General features: G+C 31.7%; 2 protein-coding genes across 3 annotated transcripts; one reads left to right on the top strand and one right to left on the bottom strand.

Moving 5' to 3' along the window:
* The first annotated feature begins 209 nt into the window (after positions 1-209).
* On the top strand, positions 210-3,690 carry LOC144544248 (BTB/POZ domain-containing protein At5g03250-like). Its single transcript, XM_078292698.1, has 4 exons — positions 210-258; positions 377-446; positions 1,414-2,574; positions 3,072-3,690. The coding sequence occupies exons 1-4, from the start codon at positions 212-214 to the stop codon at positions 3,522-3,524; spliced, it is 1,731 nt and encodes a 576-aa protein (XP_078148824.1). The 5' UTR covers positions 210-211; the 3' UTR covers positions 3,525-3,690.
* An 836-nt stretch (positions 3,691-4,526) lies between these two features.
* On the bottom strand, positions 4,527-8,207 carry LOC144544247 (secretory carrier-associated membrane protein 3-like). Of its 2 annotated transcripts, none has more exons than XM_078292696.1 (13): positions 7,893-8,207; positions 7,471-7,521; positions 7,297-7,386; positions 7,128-7,190; positions 6,966-6,999; positions 6,225-6,347; positions 5,883-5,945; positions 5,585-5,678; positions 5,450-5,495; positions 5,273-5,340; positions 5,132-5,180; positions 4,968-5,033; positions 4,527-4,849 (listed from the first exon to the last, which is right to left on the bottom strand). In XM_078292696.1, exons 1-13 carry the CDS (start codon positions 7,953-7,955, stop codon positions 4,763-4,765), a joined length of 897 nt encoding a protein of 298 aa, XP_078148822.1. In that variant the 5' UTR covers positions 7,956-8,207; the 3' UTR covers positions 4,527-4,762. The 2 variants fall into 2 exon arrangements, with proteins under 2 accessions (XP_078148822.1, XP_078148823.1); XM_078292697.1 differs by having other exon boundaries at positions 7,128-7,181.
* Positions 8,208-10,983: the final 2,776 nt, after the last annotated feature.

Here is a 10,983-nt window from a genome sequence, read left to right as displayed (position 1 = left end):
AATCTTTTTTTACCTCTTGATTTTCTTTTGTATCTAAACATATCTCACCTATTTCTAAACGCAGTATCTTTGTTTTTTTTGCCTCTTCTCCAAATAGTATACCATCCGTTTATAGTTTCCCGCGCTATTCTTATATAAAGATAAATCCTTTCGGAGTTCTTCAGAAATAATTAAGGGGGAAGTTTTTGAAAGAGAAGAGATGGCGACAATGATGATTGGTTCTAAAGCTGGCGTCTTTCATTTGAACAAAACCGCTTGGTACGTACCTCTTTTCTTTCTTTCTTTATCTTTAAATTGATACTATCTTCTTTGAATTGTGAATTTCAGTTGCAAACTTCAATTTCAACTTGGTATTGTTTCTTGATCTCATTTGTAGGACATGTAGAACGGAGCTTGAAAGTGATGTATTGATAGAGGTGGAGGATTTCTCATTTTTCCTACATAAGGTAATTATATATATAGTAGTATCATTCCCGTGCGTTGCAACGGAATATATTATAAGAGAAAAAAAAATCATACAAAATAACATGTTTTCATGAAAAATAGACTAATAAAAAATAATTATTTAACAATAAAAGAATATGCCAACGTATTCTTATACAAATAAAAGATACAAAAGATGCATGTAGATATCTGAAGAGGAAAAACAAGAAAATAAAGAAAAAAATCGCTAAAAGCCAAATAACTTGTTATCAAATATCCTTATATGTATAGAAACAAAATTGAAAATATTTCTAGATTTTTCACGGCAATAGTTATAGAAACATAGAAGAGAAATAAGGAATGAAAGAAATAAGGAAACATAATTATATCACTAAATTGGAAAGGAAGAAATAAGGAATGAATGAAATAAGGAAATATATTATATTGCTAAATTTCATAGTTTATTTAATTTTAATTGTAATGTATCATGTGGCGGTACGTGTGGCGAGTATATTTTTAATTAAATTTAGACTTTTACACATTATTCATATGCATTTAATCAAAAAAGACATATTATGTAATTTAATGGCTGAGATTAAATCTGAAATTTCAACTTTCAATCGTAGCCGTTGGCGGATCAGACACCCAACGTGCTTAATAATAGAATGAAGATATATAATAAGCATTTTTGTATATTGGACTATATATCACCAGATTCAAAGTCCAAATAACCAATCCAAACCGTTCATCTTGTTCTCCATATTAATATGTGTTTGGAGACCAAATTTATTACTATTTTTTTAGATTTATTGAAAATTGCTGTTTTTTATGGTCTAGATTTGTCTGAAAAACATGGCTAAGCCTGATCATAAAACATGGCTGAGATTTAGACATAAAATTATGGTATAAATATGCACAACAATGCTACTATCAATTTTTTTTTTCAGATTAACAAAAGTAATTACTAAGTAATACCACTTTTATTTGCAGTTTCCTCTAATAAATGCAAGCCCCTTCCTGCGAAACCTTATCGGCAAATATTCCTGTGATGAACACAATCTTTGCAACTTTGGTCTTCATGGAATTCCCGGCGGACCCCACACCTTTGAGCTCATAGCAAAATTCTGCTACAGCGAGAAATTCGAGCTGACATCATCAAATGTGGTCCCGGTCCTATGTGCCGCACATTATTTAGAAATGAACGAAGATTATATGGCCGGGAATTTAATCTCTCGAGCGGAAGATTTCCTCTCAAATAAAGTCCTTTCCAATTGGAAAGACTCGATCACTGCTCTACTCTCGTGCGAATCTCTTTTGCACTTTGCCGAAGATATAGATATCATCTCGAAATGCCTCGACTCACTTGCCAGCATGGCAACATATGGCCCACCACAAAAGCCGACTTGGAACGGAATTAACTATGCAGATGTGACTCCTCTGAAAGTAAAGGGTTCAGGTTCAAATTGGTGGCATGATGAGGTTTCCTCTATGAGTCTACCTCTTTTCAAAAGATTCATAGGTTTATTGAGCGTAAAAGGGCATGATCCGGCGAATATTTCGAGTGCGGTAATTTATTATTGGAATAAAGTTCACCCGGGGTTAAACCCTAACTCCACTGGCATATGGTTGGATGATGTGAGGATGTTGCTTGAAGAAATGGTTGCCTTATTGCCGGAAAAGAAAGGCGTAACTCCAACTAAAACGCTTCTTAGCATGCTCAGCACGAGTCTAATGTATAATGCAAATGTTTCATGCATTCAAAACTTGGAGAAAATGATTGGTGCGCAATTAGACGAATCTATTTTAGAGGATCTATTGGTGCCAAATTTGCAAGGCCCGTACGAGCCGAAGCATGCTTCTTCTTCAAAGAAAAATGAATCGAAGTATGACATAGATTGCATCCAGAGGATCATTGAGCAATTTGTGGAAGAGAATTTGCATGTAACTAAGACTACAAGCGATTTGCAAGATGATGAGGAGGAGTTTGATAAAGTTGCAGCAGTTGCAAAATTGGTTGATGAGTATTTGATAATGATTGCTACTGATGCAAATTTGAACTTCCGGCAGTTCCAGTCCCTCGCAGGTGCGATTCCTGCAAGTGCAAGATCTTCTAACGATGACCTTTATTATGCAATTGATGTTTATCTTCAGGTATGAATGCTCATCTTTTTCTTTTCTTTTCCAAATTTAATTACTGAAACTTTCTGTGTGTACCACACAAAAATCAACATGTACATTTGATGTGTACATATAACAATAAGAAAAGAGTGAGGCTATGCCGCCGCTATGGTAATATGCATAGCGCGGATTGGTATGTACTATGGATCAATATCTCTGTTTTTAAAGTCCAAACAATTGATCTGAACAACGCAACATGATCTCAATATGAAAATATACATGTAGATCAAATTTTACATTTTTTCAGAATTTTTTTGCTATCTCTTTAGATAGGTAGAAAATCACTTAATCTAAAAATTCTGGACCATTCAAAAGTAGTGATTTTCTACCAATTTAAAAATAAAATAAAATATTTATAAAAAATGTAAAATTTTGTCAACAGGTACATTTTTATACATATAAAAAAAATAAAACATTGCTAAAAAAAATACATTTGCTAACCTTGATGTACTACTGGTACATATATGCAGTACCATCCCGGTCTATCAGAGCAACAAAAGGAGAACCTGTGCGAAATAATCGACATTCAAAAGCTGTCTCGAGAGGTGTGCCGAGATGTGGCACCGAATGAGAAGCTCCCTCTTAGATTTGTGGTCAAGGTGCTCTTTATTGAACTGCTCCACCTCAAGACGTCACTCGAAGCACCCGGAACTGAAACCGAAACCTTGAGCGAAACAGAACTGGTAACTGAAACTGGAACAGGAACTGGAACCGAAATCGATAATGTAAGAAGGTGGGGTTTATACTGGCAGAAGTTGAAGCTACACAGAAAATATGAAGAAATTCTGAAGAAGCTGAGTAAGAGGGTTGAAAAAGCAAAGGAGGCCAAGAAAAATTGGAAATTGATTTCTTGCAAGAATTTTGGGTTAATAACGGTTGCTAAAGCACTGCCTGCACAAAGAGAGCAGAAAGATGAGGTTTAGATTTAATTTTAGTGCTAGTTTGTTCATTGATTTGCAGAGATTAGCAGGGTAATTCTTAACTAATTATGTATTAATAGAGTAATTACAATAAGTGATCAGGTTTTGGGTTCTTAAAATTATGTAGGGGATGTTTGTGTAATTGGTTAATATATGCTATGATTTTGTGCTCCTTCAATTATATATTTTTCCTTTTCCTTTTTTCCCAAATCGATTCATTGCATTCGTACTTGACGAATATGGTTAAGTAAAAATTGGCTTAGATTTTGAAATTAGGTTATTCTTAAGTTTTTTTATTTGAGAAGCATGGTAGTTGCTACAAGCGTGAAAGGTGATTAAGTTTATTGCTTTGTTTTTGGTTAGTAAAATAAGTTGCTCTAATATTAAAGTTGATAGTGGTAGCTTCATACCACTATATATTTTAACTCAATGAAAATAAATAAATAAATAACTAAAAGAAGAAAAAAAAAAATAGCTGCATGGTGAACCAAATGTGAATATGTGGCTTAGTAATTAAATTACAAAATCTTTTTTCTTCTTATTTGTGTCCATGCACTTTCCATAGGCTTTTATTATTAGATGACCCACTTGTTATCCAATTTTTGTTTTTTCCTCCCAACAACCAGACATGCAATTGGTTTTATAGATCTCAATTCGCTGTGTCAATATTAAATATTAAATCAGATTGATTAAGGGTGTTGACCAGGTCAAACAGAGGTAGTTAAAACAGTTAAGCAAGCTGCTGTACCGAGGCATTGTACCAGCCGCCAGCTATACGTGAGCTGTATGAACTTCCCAGAAAATGGAGATTCAAGTATATTAATAAAATTCAATGCGAGAAGATCAAAAGAAAGGATTTTTTTTTTTTCTTCTTGGGATTTCAGGGTTTTTGGCACAGGAGCGTCTCATCTTAACTTGAACTGGGGTACTGTGAGGATAAATCTGGAATTTCAAAAAATGATAAGATTAAACAAAACAAAAAAATAAGGCACGAGGTAGAGACTATGACCCAACTCAAACGACAACTCATCAATTAATGAAAAAAAAAAATCTACTTTTCTCAGTCATAACTGATCAATAATAAAAGCAGCAGCACTAAAAACAAACAAAAAAGAAATTGAACAACTGAAGGAAGAAATGATGCCTATATCAAGCTGTACAACTCCCCCAGTAAAACTAGTAAAATTTCCAAAAACATGTACATGATATGAAAATCACAACGTAGTCATTATTTATTCAATTTAAAATGCAGCTCTCAAAGCACCCGAAGCTGCTTGACGTCTCATCTCAGCCTCCTTCCCACTTCCTCTGAAGTACATATAGACTTGCTGAAAAATATAATTCATGTGAAACACAAATCAAATTATATATTGATACTTCTCTTTCACATTATTTACCAGAATTTGAAAGACCACGATCTAAAAAAATTTAACAAAGAGAACTGACCTGAATAACGGAAATGCTAACAAGTACTTCGATACAGAAAAACCCGAACCCAATAAAATAGAATATCTGCATGAAATTAAATATAATAAGTTACCTAAAAGACAAGGAAAAAATAAAAATCTGCTCAGTTCTAATTTCAAAAAAGAAATCACAAAAATTCTTACCCCGACAACAATACTATTATCAATGAGATCAATTGCCGACAAAATTCCACTGCAGAACATAAGAGAAGCAGAACTATTACACAACAGTAAGGGTGTTGAAAACCACCCAAAAATTTAACTTTAGCAAAGAAAGTAGCTTACGTCAGAGATTTCCCCTTGAAAATGAAAGTTGGTGCAACTGCTGCATAAATGCAGAACGCGATGTGAACCTAAAATAGAAGGGGAAATGAGAAAAAAAAAATATATCATCCCCTCAAGTTAAAATCAAATATAATAGAAAAAACTGCTTCCGTAGCTTTGTTACTAACTAGAACTTACCAAGTAGAACAGGAAAAACCATCCAAATTTCAAAGCACTGTCAGTCCTACAATATTGGACATAAAAGACAAGTACTTATAGAATTGTAACTAAAAGAACAAATATTAAATTTAAGCAGACAAAAACTTTTAGTACCTCATGGCATTATAAAGAGGCCTATACCACAAAACAAAAGCCCCTGGCGTACCAGCTAAAAAGTATATTACAGCAAGGAGCCATATGCCCACGCCTATTAAAAAAGAGGGAAAAAGATGTAATAAGTACACACATTATATTTACAATAAGTGGTATGATCTCTCGGAAAAATGAACGTTAGATAAGGCTTTTATCTGTAATATTCAAGGACCAAAAAACATTCTGGAGGGCTATTATGCAAAACCACATTTAGTGCATATATGTGGGAGTTAAAAGTTCTAGAAAGGAACAAGAATACCTCCTCCCTTGATCCAAGCTGCAGTGACAGATATTATATTCCAAAAGAGACATGTAACTATTCCTGCACAAGTCAAAATTGAATCTCAGCCTCAACCTTTAAATTCACTTTGCAATAGATGACTATAAGAACAGTTGTTGAGTAGATTACTATAATCTTCAAACAAAAAATTATGCAATTTTACTACCCGAGTTCTGAATTTTTAACCATTATTAAGGTGTAGCAGTAATTAAATGTGATTTAAAGCTTAAATTCAGATCTTGAGATTTCAAATTAATAGAAAGAACTGAGAACAGTAAAACAATCTGCTGCTAATTTTTTCAACAAACAAAAATAACATACCTAGAAAAGAGGCAAAGGCCATGTACTGCATCCGTTGCAAGTGAACAGGTATGTCTTTCGGTATGTCATGGTGTATTATTGGGAAAAATGGAGGGAAGTTTTTCTCCTCCAGTACTATACCAGCTGAGTAACAAAAGAAAACATGTAAACATATTTCAGGAATAATTTCATGCATGCCTTAAAACTATATTTATAAAACATCCAATAATCATGTATATCCCTGTTTAAACGAGATGTTATGTAACCCTCTAATATGTTGAATATATCACTTGTGCCCTTCTACATTTATTAGGCGTCTAAATAAACCTTCTTCCATACTCGCTTGCATTAGGAGGAGAGCATTTGGGCATCTTAATGTTTAAGGAATAATTTCATACAAGCCTTACAATTAAAATTTATAAATTATGAAATTACCATGTATATCCCTGCTTAAATAAGAGACCTTACAATTAAAATTTATAAAATATCAAATTATCATGTATATCTCTGCTTGAACGAGAAGTCATGTAAACCTCTAAAAGGATGAATATATTACTTGTACCCTTCTTCTACATTTATTAGGTACCTAAATAACCTTCTTCCATCCTCATTTACTTTAGGAGAAGAAGCGTTTTGGGCACCTTAAAGAGGAGTATAAATAGGCCTTATTATTAACTGTTTTGTAAGAGTCTACATACTAGTTGTGCAGGTGTTACACAATGCTTCACATAAATGAAATAATATGGAGGAAAAAAACTATACCTCTAGCTGCTGCATCTTCCCTCCTTTTAATTTCCTATGTGGCACATTTACATCAAATTATTAAATAAAAATCATCTTGAATGCAACCAATATCATTCAACTTGGACAAAAAAAATACTAACTTATAATCTTAAAAGTGAAATTAAATTAAAAATATAGTACCTTTTCTCTCCTGTTAAGTTCAGCTTCCTTTGCTTTCAGTTCTCTCTCTTTACTCTTTGCATCCTAAACGGGAATTCATAAAAAAACATAAGATAACATCATAACAAAAGCTTAAAATGACACACATGCATGATCTATTTAAAACAAAAATTGGATTAAAAAATAATACCTGACTATTTCCTAGAGGAATATCAACACTATGGTCATTGTAGAAACCAGCTGGCTCATGTGGAAGGGGTGACATTCTTGCAGTTGGATTCTGTTCATTATTAAGTCTAATTCATCAAATACATATCAAATTAACTGAGAGAGTAACTATACTTTTTTTTAATTGGTAACTTACAGGCATGTAGAAAGGACCTGCACCTGATTGCGGAGGTGGTCTTGAATTATTCTGTCAAAAGAAAGAAATTAAATCAGCTTCTTAGTTCTTACTTGAATCGGTACAGAAATCAATTGAAGTCTAATTCAATTGGAATTTACCAGAACAATTTAATTAAAAATAATAATTGGAATCTACCAATTCCACTGAGAAATCACTTCAATTTTACCAGAACAATTATCACAACAGTACACTCAAATTCTTCCAAAATTATTTATCACGAGAAGCGTACATAAGTTGTATGCTTGCAGACGAAGCAAAGTACAAGATCAATTGAATCAGAAGTCGGATCTTAATCCGACAATGGTACCCTAGGGTTTATCCCCCTACTTATACGAACTCCACAAATTAGAATCGAGTTCAAAAGAGATGAAAAAACGAACCGCAAAGGGGTTGACCTCCTCTTCTTCTTCATCGAAGGGGTTCTTGTCGTATCGATTCGCCATGATTCAATGCTAGAAGAGCAAGAAACAAAGAGAGAACAAAACAAAAGAGACAGAGAACGGTAGAGATAAGAGAGAGAAAAGAGAAATAGAAGAGGTGTAAATCTCGCGCCGCGTATGAGAGCAGAGAGAAGTCGTTGAAGAAGAAAACAAGTTAACAACTGTTTTTTATTATCACGAGAATTGTTTTTCGTTGAATTGAATTCCTTTAGTTGTTCTCTCGGCCTGTTTGCCTTGGTCTAGAAGCTCACCGACAAAGATTTATTTATTTAATTAAGTTCATTAAATGAAGGGGCGTTTAGTTATCACTTATCAGTTGGGTAGTTAAATACAGAATAGTTAGACCAATCTGATCCGTTTAAGATAAATGGAATTAAATCTGCTGAAATCCTGAGAATTTCAGGGATCTTGAAATTCAAAATCCAACCATCTAAATTTTTTTATACAGAAATCTCAAAGTATATGCACAAATTTCGAAATATATAGATGGTTGAATTGAGAATTTCAGTAGATTTGTTTCCAAGATAAATTATATATTTAGTCATATGTCATTTTAATTTATTTATTTTGTAGAATCCATTGTTAGTGAAAAAAAGTTTATAATCTTGCTTTATTTGGACCTTCTTTATTTTAGACTTCCATCAAACAAAATTAACTTAGAACAACCTAATTTAAAATAACTAATTTAGAGCATTTTAATTTTAAATCTACACTAAATAGAGAGTAGAACTAAAGTTGAAATCTATTTTATTTCAAGAGTGATGTGATTATATGTCAAATTTATAAATTTTCGAATTAATTCAGTATAAAATCAAGCTATCAAAATAAAGTTTATAAGTTAATTTAATACATTAATTTTTTATTGTTTTTATCGCTTGACTTGTACTAAATTAGTTAGAAAAATTATAATTTAACAAGTAAATGCATCACTCATGGGATAAATCGGTTTCAACTGTTTGAATTTGTTGTTGAAGTCATTTTTTATTAAAGACACCGATACATTCCAGCATCTTTTAGATGTTATTTTTGATAATTGAATATGTGTTTCTACGTAAAGAGACGTGAGCTCGTACCACTGTACTAAGTCCACAGTTTTTTATTATTTGAAGTTATTCTGATAAATTTTGAAATTAAACTCATCAAAGAGGTTGATGAGCTAATTCTACTCCACTATGTCATATATAATTATAATCAACTTTTATAACGGTGGGGTCGGTAATGCAAGTACCTTTCAGTTGTCATATAACAAATTGAGATTATGATGTCAATAGAAAGTGATACTTATATTTTTTTTTACTTTAACCATATAGTAGGTTATGTCTGATGTTTACTCAAATGATCTATCTTTTTTACCCATGTACCAAAAGTTTTCTTCCTAAAATATAACCAAATTTGATATTGCATTAATTTTTTAAATATAAACTTAAATTTCATATTAAATTCTATATTGAATGATAATAATTATGTAACATAGTCAAAGGTTAAGAGTATTGCTTATGAATTAATGAATTCTTAACTATGAGATCTAAAAAAAAAAAATCTGACATGGAGAATGCATCTAACGAACTTTTAATTATTATTTTTCCTGAACTAAACCATTTGAATCAATCAAATTATATAAATTCAATGTTGAGCTGGATAACATGGGTAAGGGAGGAGCGACAAAAATTTATCATAGAGGGAGTTGAATTTGATAAAAAAAAATAACGATGTATAATTGTTACTATAATTAAATAAATTTTTATTAACATAGACAAATAAAAAAAATTGTTAAAAATATCAAAAAAAAAAAAAATTACACATAAATTTACAATTTTTTTAATCATAGGGGCTTCCCCCCTTTCGTCCCATTAAATCTGCCCCTGATCCAAAGCCGGAACACCTTAGTTGAAGAAAAGATTTCATTTTTTTTTATCAGGAAAATTTCGATTTCGATTTGTCAGATAATGGGTACACACTAAGCATAACAAATCAAAAAGTGTGAATCAGGTTCAAATATAAATTTATTTAAGATTCTTATTAAATAATTTGTACGTAATTAACATTCTGACGCATAGGAGCCTATGAGGCAAAATTTCTCTGATTAGTTACCTCATTGAAGATTAAAAGCATTCAATGATTTAAAGCTAAGCAAAATAAAGCATTCAATGATTCATTCAATGGTTGTATTGTCTACGAATTAAATTATCATATTATATTAATGGCAATAATAATTTCAGTTAATGCATACGGATTTGATCTGGGTGGGACCCATTAGGTCTTCGTAAGTGAGGTAAGAATTCATATTAAGTCCATTAAAAAATCACCTAATGCAATGTGACAGAACAAATGATACAAGATTTTGAATATACATGCATAATTGTAGAGCAGGTAGGTCAGTTACTAGAATTTTTTTTAGAAACCATAAATAAAAAAATAAAAAATTACCAAACTTTTTTTTTCAACCGAATTGTCATTTCAATCCCAACTGTTTTCACATATTTCAAGAAAAAAATACATTGAAAAATTGTAAAAATAGCCAAAACTGAATTGACATTTCAATTCTTATGATTTTTATAACAAAAAAAATGTAATCATGTTGATTTCATAAAAATCTTTTTTGTAATTATGGTTTATAAAAAAAATTCCAATTACTATATCATTGGTAAACAAATAACAACATGACAAATGATTTACCTTTTAGCATAAATAAATATGTAAAACCTACCGTACAAAGATCATCCATGTTTTAAAAACGATGCTATGCCTTCCAATACAATTGAATATTTTTTTTAAAATTATAAAACTACAAGTCAACACAACAAAATTTTGAATTATTCTAAGAAGGCGACCTACTCGGTGGCCAATCCGGTCGAGACCCACTAATCCGTATACCGGTCAAACTGAGAATCCTATAATTTTGTTTTCTACGCTTAATTTAAAGATATTTACGCAAGCCCAAATTTTCTAGATTGTCATAATTATACCATCAGAAAAAGTCACGCTACCATAGTTGCCAATGAACGCTAATATTACTAGAAGATGCAAACGT

Source organism: Carex rostrata, chromosome 26 (genome assembly GCF_964058835.1).
Source record: "Carex rostrata chromosome 26, lpCarRost1.2, whole genome shotgun sequence".
Classification (NCBI taxonomy): domain Eukaryota; kingdom Viridiplantae; phylum Streptophyta; class Magnoliopsida; order Poales; family Cyperaceae; genus Carex; species Carex rostrata.
This window is presented reverse-complemented; position numbering and strand designations above follow the sequence as displayed.

Coding starts and splice junctions, on each gene's coding strand:
- LOC144544247 (XM_078292696.1), bottom strand. CDS start 7,955: ATGGCGAATCGATACGACAAGAACCCCTTCGATGAAGAAGAAGAGGAG. Junction 7,191..7,296: donor TTCCTCTAGGAAATAGTCAG/GTATTATTTTTT, acceptor ATTCCCGTTTAG/GATGCAAAGAGTAAAGAGAG. Junction 7,000..7,127: donor AACTTAACAGGAGAGAAAAG/GTACTATATTTT, acceptor TGTGCCACATAG/GAAATTAAAAGGAGGGAAGA.
- LOC144544248 (XM_078292698.1), top strand. CDS start 212: ATGATTGGTTCTAAAGCTGGCGTCTTTCATTTGAACAAAACCGCTTG. Junction 259..376: donor CATTTGAACAAAACCGCTTG/GTACGTACCTCT, acceptor TCTCATTTGTAG/GACATGTAGAACGGAGCTTG. Junction 447..1,413: donor TCTCATTTTTCCTACATAAG/GTAATTATATAT, acceptor TTTTATTTGCAG/TTTCCTCTAATAAATGCAAG.